The sequence below is a fragment of the Trichomonas vaginalis genome, chromosome VI, assembly GCF_026262505.1.
Source record: "Trichomonas vaginalis G3 chromosome VI, whole genome shotgun sequence".
Taxonomy (NCBI): Eukaryota; Parabasalia; order Trichomonadida; family Trichomonadidae; genus Trichomonas; species Trichomonas vaginalis.
Genome location: NC_067208.1, coordinates 2,533,572 through 2,552,592, shown reverse-complemented (window position 1 = coordinate 2,552,592; position 19,021 = coordinate 2,533,572). Strand labels below are relative to the sequence as shown.

The following is a 19,021-nucleotide window of genomic DNA, read 5'->3' as shown; positions in this document are numbered from 1 at the left end:
AAATATATTGTTTTAAAATGGTATGCCATATAGCTTCTTGAATTTGTTAAGAAGTATTTGAACGTTTTTTCCATCTGTATCTCTAGTGTTTACATAAGCATAGCCCGCCTTAGTAAAATATACTTGTAATTTCCTATAGTTTACGCCGGTATAAAAGTAGAAAGAGTCTTGTTCTTCGCTATAGTAGTAAAACTCAAACGTATGCTTGCCATAGTCTGTAATTTCAATTGTTTCATCTTCTAGTTCGTCGACAAATTCGAATACAATATCTCTAAATTTGCCTTTGTTCTTATTGTTTTCAGAACGAGTGACCCAACGTAAGTTTTCAAGTCTATTGTCGTTTCTTATATGGTTTATATGGTCTACAAAAGGTAAATTGTTAGGATTCAGTATAAAATGAGTTGCAATGACAACATGTTTAAGATAGTGTTTTCCACCCATCTTCATAACAGCATATCCGTTATTTCGCTCCCATTCGCTTAAAACTCTTTTTGTCTTTTTGTTTCTGACTTCAAATGACTCACAACAGTGAATTTCATATTTCTCATCTAACAAACAAGTTTCCCAACGGTTTTCTCCAACAAACTCAGCGTACATTTCAAATAAAATAAAAAATGTCACTTTTTTAAAAATATATTGTTTTAAAATGGTATGCCATTTCATATTTCTCATCTAACAAACAAGTTTCCCAACGGTCTTCTCCAACAAACTCAGCGTACATTTCAAATAAAAATAAAAAAATGTTTTTTTCTTTACTTAACATAACCGCCTGCTGCCATAAGTCTTTGACGCCAACCCATACCAGCTAATGAAGGTTGACTTGGTTTAGTTTCCAAACTAAACTTTGGTTTTGGTTTATCTTCAGTTTTTGGTTTCTCTTCTTCTATCGGTTTTTCGTCACTTTTCGGTTCCTCTGACTTTACCTCACCTGCAGGAACAGTTGTGTCGTCAACATCTTCATAAATATCATATGCCATTTGTTTTTGTTTTCCTTTCAACTTTTTGTGTTTGTTGTAAAGTTTAGAATATTTCGACTCTAAGTCAATGAGATGTTCTATAATGAACTGTTGGTCAGTGAAGTAAACTTTTCCATCTGTTGTCTCGAAAGCTCCTTCAGACTTCAATATTTTATTTGTGAGAGTCTGTTTCTTTTTTGAGATACTAGCCGTTCCATTTCTATGAAAAGTGACTTTGTAGTTAGGGTTTGTATTTCCAGACCTGGCACTTTCTATTATTGAATTTTTCTCTTCATCTGTAAGTTCTTTGACAGGTTTTGACAATGGTTCTGAACTTTTTGTTTGTGGTGTCAAATCTACCGTTTCAACTTCTTCGGTCATTTCATCTCAGTAAAAAATTTTAGTTTGGTTTGTTTTCAACTGGTTGTTGTTGTTTTTTAAGTCGGTCTAAAACTTCCTGAGGTATAGGAAGAACTTGACAAACACGTTGTGTAACTGCTGGAAGCCGACAAATCCATCTTGAACCCATTTGTCTCAATGCTGTATTGTTCATTTCATCTCAGTAAAAAACTTTACATTCCCCACGTTTGAGGCGGTTGAGGTTGGTTATTGTTTACCCACTGTTGTGCATGGTTATATCCTCTGTTAAAGAATCTTTCACCTTGGTCCATATAGTGTCCTGCTTGGTTATAGTAGTCATTTGCTTTGTTATAATAGTTTCCTGCTTGTCTTCCTACATTGTCCATCCATCCTTGAACTTTTCCTCTTGTTTCAGGATTTGGAATAAGATTTGTTGCATCTCGTGCTACATCCCAACCTTTCTGTACAGTTTGTATAATAGGTTGTGCTTTCTCTTTAAGTATACCTAATGTACTCAAAATCTTCCTTCCAACTCCAAATACACCTCTGGCTATTGTTCCCACTGCGGGTAAAAATCTGGATGCGACTCCTGCTAATGCGCCAAATAAACCCATTTCTTATAGGGTAAAAAATGACGAATCCGAACAAGGACCCCTATGTTTCTAAGGCAACAAAGAAAGCACTCATGGTAAAAATCTTTAGTTCAACACCAAATGCTTGGTTTATGGATATCTTGGAAAACATTCCGAGGTATAGAGAAGATGGACCACCATACTGGCTAATATTTGTTGGTCAAAACACAAGATACTGTGAAGCCATACCATTACAGTCCAAAAATATTTTAGATATCTTAGCAGCTTTGACAATATTCGTTGACAAATACCATCCAACAAAACTGACATCTGACTGTGAAAGTTCTTTCAAATCAGATGATGTAAAAAACTATCTGCGTTCAAAAAATGTAAACCAATATTTCATTGTCGACCAAAACCATTCTGCTCTTGGTGTCATTGACGGATGTATAAAAATGTTAAGAGACTTAAACCAACCACAAGGTGGTGAAGCAAATGAAATGTCATATGACGACAAATATAGACACTTTTCCATGGCAAAGATGAGACAAGTTTTAAATATTTACAATAGCCGTAAACAAAAAGGTTTGGGAAACCACTCCCCCGAAGAAATGAAAAACAACCCTGACTTAGAGAAAGACTATATATTTAATAATTTAGTCAAAAGAGACAAACAAGAAAGAATGCCGGGCTTCAAACTTCAGAAAGGTGACAAAGTAAAAATAGAAATACCTAAACGCGACCCATATGAAAATACTATTGACTATGACAACAATGGGAACCCGACAGGTACTCACATTCGTGTTCGTAAAAATAGAAGAAAGTATACAAGAGAATATTATGAAGTTTTAGGCAAACATGGCAAAATGTACACACTGCAAGCAGAAGATAAAACTACTATTGTCAGACCTCGTTTCAAACTTGTCAAAGTTCAAGGTGGTATACTTTCAAAGACAGTTCCTAACAAATATAAGACAACTCCTGACGAATATGCTAAAGAAGTTGAAAATGACGACTAAGCATTTCTATACCATGCGTAAACTGTCATGTAAGGTGGCATGTAGTCTTTACTTTGTCCCGTTGTTTGCGTATATCCCGAAACGCGATGTGTATGGTTTCCTCCTCCTTCAGTGTTACTCCAGTAACAATCTATAGCAAACTTAACGTTGTCTTTAACATCATATCCTTTACCTTTTGTCATTGCTGACCAATCCCAAAATTTATGCTTATGCCAACCTGCTTGAGATGTACTTAAATCTATGTAGTGACTATGTGCAGGTAAATTTTCACCTGAAATCGTTTTACTTCCACCTGTTTCCTTTGAAGAGTTTGCACAATACAAAAACCTGTCGACTATTTGAGTCCAAGTTCCAAAACCAAGTACTACTTCTGGTCTGGTAGAGTTCATTGATGTATAAATAGAGCCTATAGGATATAATGTTTGAAGCATTTCTGTCTTTAATGTTTGAAGCTCTGTTTTGTCTGCTTTCTTGTCATATAAATCTTGAGCAGTGAATTTAATATTATGTTCATCCTTCATGACATAAACATCTTTACATCTAATGTTTTTCATCGTCGTTATGTCGTCATCCGATGTTAAACCTTGTGGAAAGTTAGGAGGTTTACAATATATTGCATCCCCACCAGTTTCTTCAACCGTTCCTTCAATACTTTCTATAGCAACAGTTGTAAAACTTGTATGTGTATGGTTCTTGTCTGCTTTCTTCTCTAACTCATCGTTAACATAAGTTTTATCTGCTTTAAGGTCTAAACATCCTGAAACCCATCCTGTATCAGCTTTAGTTTTTAAAATCTTCGATGTCCATCCATGATACCATTCAACCCTTTCTATAATTTCATTATCTTTTTCATCCACATATTCCTTATCTGCTTTCTTCTCTAACCTACTAGCCACACAATCCTTATCCGCTTTCTTTTCAAGGCTAACGTTTAAGTCTGTTATTTCAGATATAGAATGTGTATGAGTCTTTTTAGAATATTCGTTTTCGGCTCTTGTCACTTCACTTGACATTTTATTGTCAACATATGTTTTGTCTGCTAGTTCAGGATGAGTATGTTCTTTTGTTGCATAAGCATTGTTAGCTCTTTCTTCTTCTTTTGCTATTGCATCGTCTACATATTCTTTGTCAGCTTTGTTGTCAACATCTGCTTTCAAAAGAAGTTCATTTATAGGTTTCTCGTTTAAAGTTCCTTTTGTTGGATTTATACAGACAGTATTGTTCTTCTTGTCTTGAAATAGAAACTCATCTGTCATTGGGTTTAATGTCAGTTTTAAGTTTCCTTCTTTCAATGACTCAGATATCTTAGAATAGTTTGAAAAGTTTGTTGTGTTCTTATTTAGAGCTTGCATAATGAGTTGTCGGTTGTGTTGTATTTCTCTCATGGAAGCAATATCTTTCGACATTTTTATTCTAGATAAAATATGCTTCCAATAGAAAAAGAAAATTCAAGAGTTGCTACAACTAAACCATTAGATGAACTTTTTACTAATGTCGGTCAAAAGTTTGAGACAGAGACCGTAAAGCATGAAGGCTATCGTTTTGACTACCCATTAAGATGGCTAAGAGACCCATCTGTCACAAAAGCTATTGGCTTTCGTAGAATGAAGTTTGTGTCTGTAGAAGATAAAAGTTTTCCATTTATTGTAAGGTTTCATATAGATTATATATCTGAAGGGAAACGAAAAATGTGGGAAGAAATTGAGCTAATACAAGTTGACCTTTCATCTTCTCTACAGACTGCGTTAAAAAATATAGAAGATAAAATAAATTCATGTTATGCAAAATATGCTGATGAATATGCAAATACCGAGAGCACACTTTATGTGAGAATTGTATATGACAAACAAAATTCACAAGTGTCATTTCAAATTACGAAAACAATCCAAATAAAGACGAACAAATATATACAGAATTCACTGCAATGTCATGGTATTATTTGCAAAGAATGTTAAATCAGAAAGTCGAACTTCCTTTAGCAAATATTTACAGTCGATATGCAAGAGATGAACCATATTTATTTAAAGATGTTTTCGACCCAGCTGCTATTATTGTTCATGCTTCATTTTCTGGCGCCCAAAACTCTTTCTTATGCTTGGCAAATGACTTTTACGAAAAACCTACAAAGTTATACGAACCACCAAGTGGAAGTATTTCAGACTTTCAAGTATGGTTTACTACAGATGGAAGAAAAAGAATAATTCCATTATACCATGCGTTTTACTTAGAACTTAGTTTCATATACAACTACTATCGAACGGTAAAAATATAATTTTTTAATATACCGGTTGTGGTGTTGGATTTGGTTGCCAACTAGACTGTGGTGCAGGTTCGGCTGTTGTATAACAGGAGCTTGCTCTTCTGGTTCAGGGTCTTTAGGTATAATACCAACAAACTGACCTACCCTTTTACCAATATTTTTGACACCGTTCCAAATTCCTCTTCCTACGGTTTTTTTCCATTCCATATACCTCTTCCAACTCTTCTGAAGAAGTTTCCAATACTACTGAAGAAACCCATTTTACTATATGTAAAATCTAATGTCCGCCTAGTCTCTTACGTTTCCTGTTGAGTTCCATAGCATTCTTTAACTGGAGCTCATACATTCTGTTTCTCCTCTGGTAGAAAACATATTCTGGGTCAACTCCTGTGTTCGCGTCATCTGCATAAAGTTGTTTATATCCCACTTCAGGGTTTGTATAAAACTCTTTCCATCTCATATTTGCATACCATGGTGGCAAACCTAACGCAGCGTCATTTGACATGGCAGTTTGCATTTGTACATCTGTTGGCACTTGACCATAGTTTGCCATTGCAGTTTTGTATTCTAACTTCATTTGGAATATTCTCTGGGTTTGGTTGTCCAGGTTGCTGTGCATTCGCTAAGTTCTGTGCGTCCATTTAATATTAGATAAAAATATCTCTTACGAGTACATATGCTGAACATTTGCAGGCATTGGTTCATCTTCATATTCTCTGTACTTTTCTGCCACGTCAAAGAAATAAATGACACAATGGAAAAAACCTAAAACAAGTAGTCCGATTTCAAACCACATTTACTTACTAATAAAATTTCTTTGTTATGACACTTTCTCCAGTTTATAGGACCTCTCTCATATTCTATCTTGTCATATATAAACTCATAGTCATGTATGTCCTCTAACCATCTCATAACGGTTTCCAAACCACTTTTATCGGATGTAAAGTAAAAGCATGGACAGTTATGTAAAACGTCTAAAGTTTCTAAAGAGTCTCTCAAAGTCCAGTCTACTTGGTATTGAAAATCCCATGTGTTATAGAACGGCGGGTCCACTATAAAGAAAACATTTTCCTTGTCTTTATATTTTTCATACAACTCTGTCCAATGACATCTCACAAACTCTATACCCTCAATATATTTTTCTATGTCCTCTTTGAAAACATTTGTATAGTTAAGATATAAAACTTTTGACATAAGTGTTTCAATGTCATGAACTCTTATAGAACCACTATATAATAGTCTAGCAGATATACTATCCCAGTCTATATATTCTGCTTTTTTCAAAACCTCTCTCACAATATTTTTGTTATCTAATGGTATACGTTCCATCTTACCTATAGGTATCTTTTCTTTTAACTCTTTCAATATATTGTTTGTGTCTGGTATATGTTTGAGACGGTCCATATAGTTGTCGAAGTCATTGCATATAATCTTTGAGTCTGGGAATATTATATGGCACAAATGGGATATATAGAAACTTCCACCGAACAAATCTACAAATGTTAGACCATTCGGTAGTTTCTTAAGTTCTCTCAATATAATATCTTTACATTTACTCTTATTTCCAAAGAACGGTAACGGTGGTTTTGTAAAATTCATTTATATATAATAATAAAAATGTTTTTACCTGAAAAGTGACAGAAAAGTGACAAAGCATGAAAACATATATAATTTGTGAAAAGCTCCTGGAAAACCCGTATATATAAGAACTTCATTTATAATAATCATCTTCAGGGCTAGAAGGCACGAAGTGCCTGGAAGCCCCACTACCTTTTTTTTTTTTTTTTTTTTTTTTTTCATCAAGCAACCATTAATAATAGAAGTGTAGATAGGCGATTAAATAATTTGCCTTTCAAAAATCCAGCCAAACTAATTCAAAATTTTAAATTCAAATCAATATTGTTGATCAAAATCATTCTTTTATTGATTGGAAATATTTTGAAAATTTAATTCATATGTTTCATAAAATATCATATTTTCTTGAATAATATACATTAACATAATGAGATAAAATGATTTTTCATAAGAGAAAGCATTTTGTTTGAAGTAATTTCGATTTTTTTCTTAAATGACCAAAATTTTCATATATTCGAGTGCGGGACAAATTTGCCAAGTGTCACCTTTTCAATAACCTTAAATTACGCTTTTCTGATTTTTTAAAATAACCTTAAATTACATTTGAAGAAATTATGTCTATGATATATGTTTTATGCTAGAATCTTGGAGTTTTCATGCACTACACAAGAGCTCCAAGGTTCCAAGAGTGAATGCTCAATAGCAATTATAGAGATGTACCTTTTCAAAATGACTTTTACTGATTAAATTTAATCAAAAGAAGACATTTTGAAAAGGTACCTCTACAATTAGATATACAAGAGATTCAAAGCTTCATTTCAGATAGATTTGAAACTTTGAAACTCTTGGTAGATTTTGAGTGAATGCTGACAATCATCTTTGAGAAGGTTTTCTTTAAGAAAACCTTCTCAAAGAGGTTTCTCAGGAGCCCTGAGGCTCCCTTTCGTAATGATTGGGAACCTCAGGGCTCCTGAGACGAAGAATGGCTTCGCCGAATCTTTGATCAGCAGAGGCCAAATGAAAAGGCCTCTGCTGATGGATTCTCAGGAGCCCTGAGGCTCCCTTTCGTAATGATTGGGAACCTCAGGGCTCCTGAGACGAAGAATGGCTTCGCCGAATCTTTGATCAGCAGAGGCCAAATGAAAAGGCCTCTGCTGATGGATTCTCAGGAGCCCTGAGGCTCCCTTTCGTAATGATTGGGAACCTCAGGGCTCCTGAGACGAAGAATGGCTTCGCCGAATCTTTGATCAGCAGAGGCCAAATGAAAAGGCCTCTGCTGATGGATTCTCAGGAGCCCTGAGGCTCCCTTTCGTAATGATTGGGAACCTCAGGGCTCCTGAGACGAAGAATGGCTTCGCCGAATCTTTGATCAGCAGAGGCCAAATGAAAAGGCCTCTGCTGATGGATTCTCAGGAGCCCTGAGGCTCCCTTTCGTAATGATTGGGAACCTCAGGGCTCCTGAGACGAAGAATGGCTTCGCCGAATCTTTGATCAGCAGAGGCCAAATGAAAAGGCCTCTGCTGATGGATTCTCAGGAGCCCTGAGGCTCCCTTTCGTAATGATTGGGAACCTCAGGGCTCCTGAGACGAAGAATGGCTTCGCCGAATCTTTGATCAGCAGAGGCCAAATGAAAAGGCCTCTGCTGATGGATTCTCAGGAGCCCTGAGGCTCCCTTTCGTAATGATTGGGAACCTCAGGGCTCCTGAGACGAAGAATGGCTTCGCCGAATCTTTGATCAGCAGAGGCCAAATGAAAAGGCCTCTGCTGATGGATTCTCAGGAGCCCTGAGGCTCCCTTTCGTAATGATTGGGAACCTCAGGGCTCCTGCAGCAGAGTATCGCTCCGCTCCATTAATTTTTTTTAAAAAAAGTGCCGTGTGGCAAATTTGTCCTGTTCCCATGTTTCATCAACGATTACAATTAGCAATATGTTAATATTCATTGTCTTTGCTTTAAATTTTTTGATTTCTAATAATATTTCTTGAAATATAGGGGTCATTATTGATTTTGTAATTTAATCGTTATCGTCTTTTTCTAAACGTGCATTTTTTGCTTTCGGAGCTATTGAACATACATTGGCCCTTACCAGCAATTGAAAACTATTTTTCATTATCAACAATTACATTACTCCGAGTTATTCATCAATCAATGAAAATCGATATATAGTCCATACTTCAATTTACAATATTGGCAAGTCCAATTTCACTTGGCATATTTAACTCATATAGAAAAACCAGTTGGAATCGGCAAAATTATCTTTAATTCCATACATAAGAAAAAAAAATTATAAAGTTCTTCAATAATAGCAAACTAATAGTTTAAATAGATTTACAAGTATCGCCCATCTACTTTTGATATAATTCACATATTAAATGTAGAAAACTGGTTTAAAATAAATATTTCAAAAGTTCGAAAACGATTTATGAAAAAATAACGTGATGACATTTACTAAATTTGCTCTGTATTAAAGTATCGATGATAGAAAGAGCATATTTTGTAAATATTTCAAAAATATTTAAAAGTCGGAGAAATTGTATTGTAATGTACTATAATTATGTTACAAATCCGATTCAATACTAATCTTTCGCTATTGAAGTTGTTTTGAGAAGGATATTCTCTAAATTCTTGATAAATCTTTAAAATCTAGAGTAATCGTTTTGTAAACTTAACAAAACTAAAATGTATACCAATAGATTAGCATTTTCTACGTTTTCAAAGTGAGAGAGTGTAAATTCTTTTTTTTATCCTATTAAGGTTTTTAAAAAATTTAATTAACTTAATTTATATGATCTGAAATATATGACAAGTTAATATGGAGAATTCTTTCAACCCAATTTCAATTTATTGAATTTTCTATTCGAATTCAAAAATTTTCCCAAGAAGAAAAAATAATTAGGAAATTTAATATGTTAATACATAAAATATTTTATTTATTCAAAGAATTCAATTTTCTATTGGATCAAAAAACTTGTGTTAAAGTTCATATTTTAAGATAACTATACTTTTAGAAGCTGTTTTTATTTTTTTCACCGGGATTTTATTAATTTAATTCTTTCAAAATTTGAATCTTATTGTATATCACCGGACTATGATCATAATAGAGTTGCAATCTCTAATTATAGCCACATTAGTACTCGTGGGTCGATATATCATGGGAGATACAAAATTATTTGAATTTTCTTTTATTTTTTTAAAAAATATTAAAAAAAGTAAATAAATAACTAACAACACAGCATCACTTTTCGTAAAATGCTTTAATCCTAGTCCTTTTTCCCCTTAATTTTTCAATCTCTCCCAGGTTGAAATTTATTCCGGGAATTTTTAAAGATGCTTGGTCAACATAAAATTTCATTAAATCTTCCACAGGAGTCATAAACTCTGAACATTTGAAGCGAGCATGAACAGCATCATTCAAATTTTTAAGAAGATTTTTGTTCGAAAAGTGATTCAATACGGCGATTACATGAATACAAGGTAATCCGTATAATTCGATGTGCTTACATGTGCATGAATATTGTGAATCTGACATAATTTTTACGCAATATGTATAGCGACCAAAAGTTGCATACCCAGATTTGCTTTACTTTTACCACTCCCCATGTAATTTCTGGGGAAAACGATAATTCATTTTTTTTATGGATGAATAGATCGTTTTCCTAGAAAGGACCTCATATCTCTGGCTAAAAAGAGTGCCAGATCCTAAATAGATTATTGATCTAGTGTACAAATCCAATAAAAAGCCTATTTTTTTGGCTTTTTTGGTGCTCATTTTTTCGAAGATCTACATGAATATGGGGAAACCATCGGATTTTTTTGGTTAACCCACATCTTCATGTAGTCTGGACTATCTTTCCTCGAAGGACCTCTTTACGGGTGTAAAAACTCATAAAGTTCTCAAAAGATTCATTCTCGATCTCCATGCTGAAAGAATTTACAATAAAAAAGAGATCTACGCATCAAACTACAGCCGTAAATGAACTGAACCCCTAAAGCTCAGCTCTTAGTTTATCAAAAACGTCGAAATCCTTCTCATTGCAATCAAATTTTCTCAATAACTCATAAGAAAAATCGAATTTTGATTAAGCCGATGTTATAGGTATCACAAATACTACAAACTTGAGCAATATCGAAATTGCCAGCAAAAGTTTGAAATTGCATTGCTCATATTTGTTTTGTAAACTAAAAATCTGCTTATATTATTCATTAATTTTTTATATATTATTCATATACTTTAATAAAAACAATACTATTTCACCTTAAAAATGAATTTCATAAGTCAATATTATTTTTTTGAAAATGTATCAATTTTCGATTAAAACAACATGAGAATAAAATTTACGCAAAATTATTTTAAAAAATGGTTTTAAAAATTTACAATTGATTAAGAATAAGATTGGAAGAAGTTTTGAAGTTTAATTTTAAGAAAAAAAATTCGGATATTATTCATGGATCTAAGTAATCTGATATTTGAGTATCGGCACTATGCATAAAACATATATTTATAGTTTTTTTGGATTTTTATGATTTTAAATATATTCAAATTTGGCAATCCAATAGATTTTTAAAAAATAGGTAAATAAAAATAGATTACATATGCAGCAGATTTAGAACATGAAACAAATCTTATAGTGACCCAAAAAAAAATTCATGATCCAAAAAAGAAAAAAATTGGCTAAATGGGAATCAAACCTTGGCATAATGAATCATTATGTCGAATGTTTCCACTACACTACACCGGCAGTTCGAAAAATAGCCTTGGTGGTTCTATTTAATAGCTACTCCCAACGATAGGCGGTGTCCCCAGCTTTCGAGAGGTGGTAAAAGTAAAGCAAATCTGGGTAATATAATTCTTGAATTGGATCATATAATACCGAGCTAAACATATCTGAATGTTTCAAAGTTTCATTTAGATTTTTGATAATATTATCTGATTTAAAATCACCTGTTAAAACATTTTTAACAAGATTGAATTCATGTTCAATGAGACGGATAATTAGTTCGGCGGGGTCATATGTATCCCATTTATCTTTAATTTCGGCATTAAGGGATTCAATAAGAGATGTTGTGAGTATGCCAGCTGTGTAGTCAGCGAATCCTTCAAATGGGTTAATACTATCTAAGTACTTAAAGAGATCCTGATTATTTTCGCGGTTTGGATATTCCTCTTGTAAACGAGTTTCTAACTTTTTAATCAAGTCAATTCGTTTTTGAGGATGGTCTGCGTAAGCGACTTCAACAATTTCGGAATAGACATTGATGTATTCCCTTTTTGTTGCAAAATGACGTAAGCAAAATTTATGATCGCAAGAAAAGCCTGATTCTCTAACAGCAGCTATAATTGCCGGACCTTGATCGGAATAAATATTCTTGAATCTGCTTGGTGGAATAAAAGATTTCAATTTAGTGAGCATATCCTTAATTGTTATCGTATTTTCACTAACAGACCATGCAAATGCAATAGGGATAAGTCTATTATTTGGTGCAGGTGTACCAATAATGAGTAAGTTTCCTTTTTTAATACAAAATAAAAACGTTCCATCAATTTGAATTATTCCGCAAAAAGCTTGTGTTTGCATGTAAAAATGAGTTATTGGAGGAATTACAATAAATGAATAAATTTGAAAGTCTTTTGAATTTTCAGGTAATTCATCACCTTTCTTAAATGTATGCAATTCAATTTCATTGTTAACTTCTTTAACTAAAATCATTTCGCAGAATCCTTGTTCGATTTTGTTTATGATTGAAAAAATTGTTGAGAAATAATTGTAAGATTGAATTCTATCCCCTTTTGTGGTTCCTTTAAGTTTATTTACTATATTATGGAACATCGTATAAGTTGCATTGGGAATATTCAATTCTTTTGCAAAAATTTCTTTGCATTGAGGAACATTATCAGAATTTGCTAATTCATAGACTTTTTTTCCTGCTTGCAACTTAAGAATTTTTGGTATATTGTTACTCGGCTTGCATTGCTTTGCTCTATGCTCGTGTTTAATTACTGGAATGAAGAAAAGTTGACCATTTTCATGAGTCTTTACAAGCTCCATGCAAAATTGGCAGTTAGGACAACGAAACTTTTTTCCTTGCTCAAAATTTAATGGATAAAAAGAATTATATGAATCTTTTGCAATAAATATAGCAGCTTCTGTAGGATCTGTAAATTTTAATTTGCTATATCTTTCCTTGAGAATTGGAATTGGGGATTTTCAGGTATTTCCATTCTATATTTCAATTTTTTACGGGAATTCAATTCATTTTGAATTAAATCCAGCATATCAGCTCCATCTCCTTTTTCTTCATCAACAATAGCTTGGATGGATACTGATATAGTTTGATTCTCTTCCACTATTGTCGGTTCGCTTTCCGACATGAGATAAAATTGAAGGTTTAACGTACTTTTGATACTCTGAGTTAAAAAAAGATTTTCTTAACATAATTTGATTTATTGGTCCTTAAAAAATTCTGATTCAAAATTGAATTGAATCGAACGAGTTTTCCTTTTGAGTCATTTCAAATATTCATGAGAAAGAAAAAAATTCTAGCAATTTCAAATATTTTTGATTTGATTGAATTCAAAAGTGTCACAAATATTCAATGAGAAAGAGAAAAGAGATCGAATATGTTGTTTCTGAGCGAATAGTCAAGCAATATTTCGTTAAGTACAAAGATCAGCATCCGGAAAAAAATAAATGGGTATATCAAAATGAGATTCCGCAAGAAATATTTGAAAAATATCTAGAAACGAAGAAAACAGAAAATATTGATGAAATGTTACGCTGTACTCGAATTGTTCATGTTGTTGATCAAGATAAAAAAGAATTTTATCTTGAATTTTCAAAAAAAAATCAAATTCATCACATATTAAACAAGAATCTAGATGAAGAACATCAAAAGGCTTATATAGATTATCTTGAAAGTTTACTCAAACTTGAAATAAAAAAAAAAATTAAATTAAATTAACCCTCGTTAGGATATCGTTGCAAATAAAGATCTGTTTCTCAGAAAGATCCTGATTTTCTGATAAATATTCTGTTGTAACTTCTACAAGGTTTAAGATATGAAAAACATTTTTGAATATTTCATCGCTATCAAATCTGCGGAAACATCTGGAATATAATTTCAAATATTTGTGAAGATTTGAATTCTCAATTGCATAATTAATTAAAAATTCATGTGAATTTAAAAAATCGGTAGATGAAATTTGCATGGGTATAAGAGGAAGTACACAATAATACCCCTGAACTACATACTCTGTAAATGAATAGTGAGGAGAAAGACTTCGCAGAATTTCAAGTGTTTTTATGAATTCTAAAGCCATCTCAGATGTTATATCGACTGCTTTATAAAATAAAACTATAAATTTGAGAAGATAAACAAAATCTTCGTTATTTATAATTGAATTCACGTCATTAAAAAAGTTGAAATAATTTGATATTAGTATATCCGAACATGGAAGAGCAGTTGCATATCCTGGGTAATATTTTAATAATTTTGTAAAGAAATTTGCAATTGCATAAGTTGAATATTGATTTTCGTACTCAATAATACTAGAAAAAATTTCTTTCTTGAGTAAAACTGCGTTTTGGAAGAATTCAACGTCAAGAATATTGTTTTTAATCAAAGCAATAAATGTATCGATGATATAGAGAGAATTGTCACTGCTGCTTATGAAACGTAATATCTCATCATATTGATCGGAAAATGTTGATAAATAAAGGTATTGTATGTTATCTAAAGCTTTAAAATGAATTAATTTTAATGAAAAAATGAAAAAAATCTGGTTAATATAATGCGATAAATATTCGAATAAATTTTCCAGTAGTATCAAATCTATTTGAAAGATATTCGAAGAAGTGATATTTTGAATTGTGAATTTTAATATTGTTTCATTTTGTGTAGATTGCTCGATAATGAAATGTATCAAAAGATTCATTGAATATGAGTCAATGGAAAAGCTTAAATCCTTAGGGATATCCAAAATAAATCTTAATAAAGAAGATTCGTCTTGAAAATTAGCTTCCGAAAGTTCTATTTCAGTCGGAGCTGGAAGATTCCGATCATTTATGAATCTCGAAACGACAGAAAATTTGTATTGTTTATATTTCATTATTCGAAATGATAAACTTCAAAATCTAAAATTTATTTTTTTACAATATATTTCATCCTATTGTCAAGGCTAAATTTTTCACCGGAAGTGTATCAAAAATTGATAAGATTTACGGTGATCTAATTATGACAATTCAATGCATCTCGTGATATAACGCAGATATAAACACAACTGATATTGCATAACTAATAATTGAGTCAAATAACTAAATTATGTGTTATATTTTACACATATTTCTTCAATTTTGTAATAAATGGATGTTTAACACTAATTTTTTAAGGACTTCGACTTTAGCATCACATAAATATGTTATTTTCTATATTAAAACGTAATTTTGGTGGTCTTAGAATAGAAAAATATGCAATATTCGTGGAGATAATGAGGGTTCTTAAACATGTTCTTAAAAATAAATAAAATAATACAAATCTTTATTCAATCTTTTGATATTGTTGGTCCTCTCTTTGTGAAAATACTTAACTTCAAAGAGTATTATGTTTTACCTAGTGAGGACCTTAAGTTTGCAAAAACATAATAAAAGTAAAATAAAAAAGATCGGATTTATCACAAAACTTTGAGTATTATAGGATTTAATATATTTTCTTAGTAGATTATATGATTTAGTTTCTTAAAATCTAAAGTATTTCTTGAGGAAAATATAAATTGAAATTCAAAAAGTAAAAAAAATGTAAACAAATCAAATTTTAAATGGACCAAATGTTGATTTTTCATTCGTTTTCTCATTATCGAAAAAAATTTCGAAAGCTAAGAAGTCAATAACAAGTTATATAATACAACAAAACCCACATCGGATATGTTTTCATCAAATAGTCTCCTAGATTTGTTATGAAATTAAAATATCATGATATTTTAAGGGCTTTTGATTTCAATATTAGAATTATTCAGTTATGTCGTGCTAATATCAATTGCTTTATACAATTAATCGTTTACAAGCTGCAAAAATCGAACAATAATTTGACTTTGTAAAAAAAGTGCGTCATTTTTATTCGTTATACTTACAAAATGTAAACATTACGAGAAACATTTACATTTGTAAATGTAACAAGTAAAGTTGTATCGCATAATTTGACTTTGTAAAAAAGTGCGTCATTTTTATTCGTTATACTTACAAAATGTAAACATTACGAGAAACATTTACATTTGTAAATGTAACAAGTAAATACATCAGATTTAAATTGTAAATGTAGTTTATCTCTCTCATCTCCTTTTTAAAAGGTATTACATACATACGAACGCATGGGTCACTCAATAATTAGCGTGATAATAATTGAGGATAGACTGTAATCGTAATTTTATTTTTGGACTTATATTTCGACATTTTGAAGTCGCTTGAAAGTCTTGCAAATGATTAAATTTAGAAAATTTGACCTAAGTCTGCATTATTTTGATGACTTAAACAATTCTATAAATCTGTTTTCCTAAAAATTTAAAAAGATATAATTTCAATTTCCCTAAATTTATGTAATTCATATATCACCAAAATATTTGGACTGCATTTCGTTTGTCTGCACCTAATTAAAGTCTAAATACCAATTAATTTTGGAGTTGCAGTGCTTTTAATGTAAAAATGCACGTTTAGAAAAAGATGATAACGATTAAATTACAAAATCGATAACGACGACGATTAAATTACAAAATCAATAACCTCTCGAAATATAGGGAATCTTATTAGTATAGTCATATAAAGTGTATTGTACTAATATATCAAAATAACCAGAATATATCTATATGTTATATGAAATTATTGTATTTTTTAAGATCGTTCCATTATTCAATTTATATCTATCAAAGAAGAAAAAAAAAAAAAAAAAAAAAAGGTAGTGGGGCTTCCAGGCACTTCGTGCCCTCTAGCCCTGAAGATGTTTAGTATAAATGAAGTTTTTATTCGGAAAATTGTTAGTCTTCTGGTGTGAATTCGGAGGACTCTTCTTCTTCAACATCAAAGTCATCTGGTGTATCGAACTGAATGTATGAAAGCCAAATGTTGTATGTGTTTTCCAATTGGCTTTCAAACTTGAGATACATTCCATGCATGAGTGTTATTTCAGTTTCAACGTAGAGTTGCTGATGTGGCTTGAAGACATGCATGAGAATTGGTCCTCCAAATTCGTCCTTGAAAAACTTGCAGTAGCAAACATAAACTGAGATAGAGTCTCCTTCTTCAATGTCTTCTGCTTGGTTAACGAAATGAATAGCAATTTTGCGTACTTGAATTGTGTTGTTGTCTGAGTAAAATAATGGTTTGAACTTGGGGTTGAGTGAGCTAAGACATTGCCATTTTGCTGTTTCTTGTCCGTACTCACGTTCTTCTTCGTCATCCTGATATCCGTAACTCTTTGATTTGAATTCGACCCAACGCTGTTCGACTTTTTTTGCAGCTTTGGGTGGAAGACTTTCAATAAGCTGACATATAGTTCTGTCAACCATTATCTTTGTTATTGTTGGAAAATAGTTGACAATTGTGTCACCTAATTCGAATGGGTCAGGTGTTTCTTTTTGTAGTTTGGTAAAGTCTGCAAGAACTTTGTTGAGTTGTTCACAATATTCTTTGTTAAAAGTTGCAGGAACTCTTTCTTCTGGCTTTGAATTGAAGTATTCTTCAGACAATCTGAGTAGTATTTTGCGTAGTTCAGCGTTGCTGTGGTTCTTTGTAATACGGAGCTCGTTTGGTATTGTTTTTGGTAGTGAAAGTGGCTTTGGATTGAGTGAATTGTCTGTTCTGCTTGGAGAATGTGTAGATGCTGCAGTTTGATATTGAGGCTCTAAACCTGTGGGTGCTGAAAGTTTGCAAGCAATTTCTTCAGGTGAATTTGGAGCGAACACGCTAGCGAATGCCATTAGACAAAAATGAACTGTTTTTTTCGGACTACTCATAGAAAAGTTTAAAATAAACCGTTTTCGTCAACGGTAACCCCCTCTATTTTTTTATTTTATTTAATAGTTACCGTTGGCAAACCGTTCCATCTCAAATATTGAATGAACTATAAACGTTTTTTGTTTTCTATATATACTTTTTGTCCAACGGTAAAACTTTTTACACAACGGTTTTTGAGAGTCGTCGCTGTTGACTTTTTTGTAGAGCACTCAAAATAGTATAACTTTGTCCGGACAAGTAAGGGTCTATCGTCGCTACAGGAAAAGTTACAGGCGTTCCAAGGAAGTATACTTTGAGAAGCCTTTTCTCCTTATAGAATGAGATAGGACGGTTATTTTACAAAACTGACAACACTTTGACCGAGTAGTTTTTTGTGCTGAACAAAAAGTGTCATATAAACATCTGTCAAAAACCGTTTTTTACTTCACTTAAAATGCCACGTAAGCTACGTAAGAATATACGTAAGAGGAAGAGAGCATTGAAACATCCAATAGTAAAACTGACACCACAACAACAGTTGCAACAACAAATGATGAATGACCCCACTATGTTGCAACAAATGTCAAGCAACCCTATGCTTTTAAACCGAGTTATTGGTGCACAGAGTGGAGGTTTAAGAGCGGCACTTTTAGCGAAAATGGCAGGCTATGGTGGAGCTGCAGACGGAACAGCTTATAACCCTCAAAGTCAAATGAATTTGAGTTCACTCAAAAATCAAATAACAGATGTCAAAAAGTCAAACATAGACATACAGAAACAAATAAGTGAAAACGAAAAGAAACTAGAATATGACAGACACACAAAGAAACTCAATGAGTTAAACGTAGAGAAAAAGAAGAAAGAAGAACAACTGAAAGAACTAAGTACAGAGGAATATGCGAAAAAAGTGTCAGAAAAAGCAGCAGAAGTAGCAAAAATGGAACAAGATGTTATAAATTTGAAAAACCATACTACTCAATATAAAGTACTGAAAGATGAAGAAATAAAACAAAAAGCCCTGAAGACATATATGGATAGCGATGAGTATAAAAAAGAAGTTGAAGCAACTGTAAAGGCAGAAAAACTTTTACAGTTGCAAAACCAAACCGTACAGTATGAAAACTTAGCACAAGAAAGTAAAAATAACGACGCAGCCATGCAAAAGGCAATGAAAAGCGCAGAATATATAAAAGCTAATAATGACTGGTTAGATGCCCAAGCCAACGCCAAAGCAGCCCAACTTATAGGGTCAATAAGGACAAAAATACAAGCGGATGAAGACAGTTCAAATGAAGCTTTAA

The 19,021-nt window shown here is 32.4% G+C and overlaps 8 protein-coding genes across 8 annotated transcripts, besides 7 other annotated features; 2 read left to right on the top strand and 6 right to left on the bottom strand.

Annotated features, from left to right (window-relative positions):
• Nucleotides 1–6,964: part of a mobile genetic element that runs on past the window's edge.
• Nucleotides 13–597, bottom strand: TVAGG3_0794070 (His-Me finger endonucleases family; the record flags this gene model as incomplete). The annotated part of the gene is made up of 1 exon (XM_051247062.1): nt 13–597. One exon carries the CDS (start codon nt 595–597, stop codon nt 13–15), a length of 585 nt encoding a protein of 194 aa, XP_051082537.1.
• On the bottom strand, nt 753–1,337 carry TVAGG3_0794060 (phage tail repeat-like family; the record flags this gene model as incomplete). Its single annotated transcript, XM_051247061.1, has 1 exon — nt 753–1,337. The coding sequence occupies one exon, from the start codon at nt 1,335–1,337 to the stop codon at nt 753–755; it is 585 nt and encodes a 194-aa protein (XP_051082536.1).
• TVAGG3_0794050 (uncharacterized protein) lies at nt 1,357–1,509 on the bottom strand (the record flags this gene model as incomplete). The annotated part of the gene is made up of 1 exon (XM_051247060.1): nt 1,357–1,509. The coding sequence occupies one exon, from the start codon at nt 1,507–1,509 to the stop codon at nt 1,357–1,359; it is 153 nt and encodes a 50-aa protein (XP_051082535.1).
• TVAGG3_0794040 (uncharacterized protein) lies at nt 1,529–1,930 on the bottom strand (the record flags this gene model as incomplete). The annotated part of the gene is made up of 1 exon (XM_051247059.1): nt 1,529–1,930. The coding sequence occupies one exon, from the start codon at nt 1,928–1,930 to the stop codon at nt 1,529–1,531; it is 402 nt and encodes a 133-aa protein (XP_051082534.1).
• Nucleotides 4,856–5,179, top strand: TVAGG3_0794030 (uncharacterized protein; the record flags this gene model as incomplete). Its single annotated transcript, XM_051247058.1, has 1 exon — nt 4,856–5,179. The coding sequence occupies one exon, from the start codon at nt 4,856–4,858 to the stop codon at nt 5,177–5,179; it is 324 nt and encodes a 107-aa protein (XP_051082533.1).
• Nucleotides 5,445–5,684, bottom strand: TVAGG3_0794020 (uncharacterized protein; the record flags this gene model as incomplete). The annotated part of the gene is made up of 1 exon (XM_051247057.1): nt 5,445–5,684. The coding sequence occupies one exon, from the start codon at nt 5,682–5,684 to the stop codon at nt 5,445–5,447; it is 240 nt and encodes a 79-aa protein (XP_051082532.1).
• Nucleotides 6,965–7,258: 294 nt separating the features above from the next.
• Nucleotides 7,259–8,640: a mobile genetic element.
• Nucleotides 8,641–8,733: 93 nt separating this feature from the next.
• Nucleotides 8,734–8,922: a mobile genetic element.
• Nucleotides 8,923–9,902: 980 nt separating this feature from the next.
• Nucleotides 9,903–10,309: a mobile genetic element.
• Nucleotides 10,310–11,580: 1,271 nt separating this feature from the next.
• Nucleotides 11,581–13,301: a mobile genetic element.
• Nucleotides 13,302–16,304: 3,003 nt separating this feature from the next.
• Nucleotides 16,305–16,511: a mobile genetic element.
• A 142-nt stretch (nt 16,512–16,653) lies between these two features.
• Nucleotides 16,654–19,021: part of a mobile genetic element that runs on past the window's edge.
• Nucleotides 16,763–17,704, bottom strand: TVAGG3_0793950 (uncharacterized protein; the record flags this gene model as incomplete). The annotated part of the gene is made up of 1 exon (XM_001294018.1): nt 16,763–17,704. One exon carries the CDS (start codon nt 17,702–17,704, stop codon nt 16,763–16,765), a length of 942 nt encoding a protein of 313 aa, XP_001294019.1.
• Nucleotides 18,175–18,812, top strand: TVAGG3_0793940 (protein of unknown function, DUF4106 family; the record flags this gene model as incomplete). Its single annotated transcript, XM_051247056.1, has 1 exon — nt 18,175–18,812. A coding segment is annotated over one exon (638 nt), but the record flags the coding sequence as incomplete, so codon positions are not given.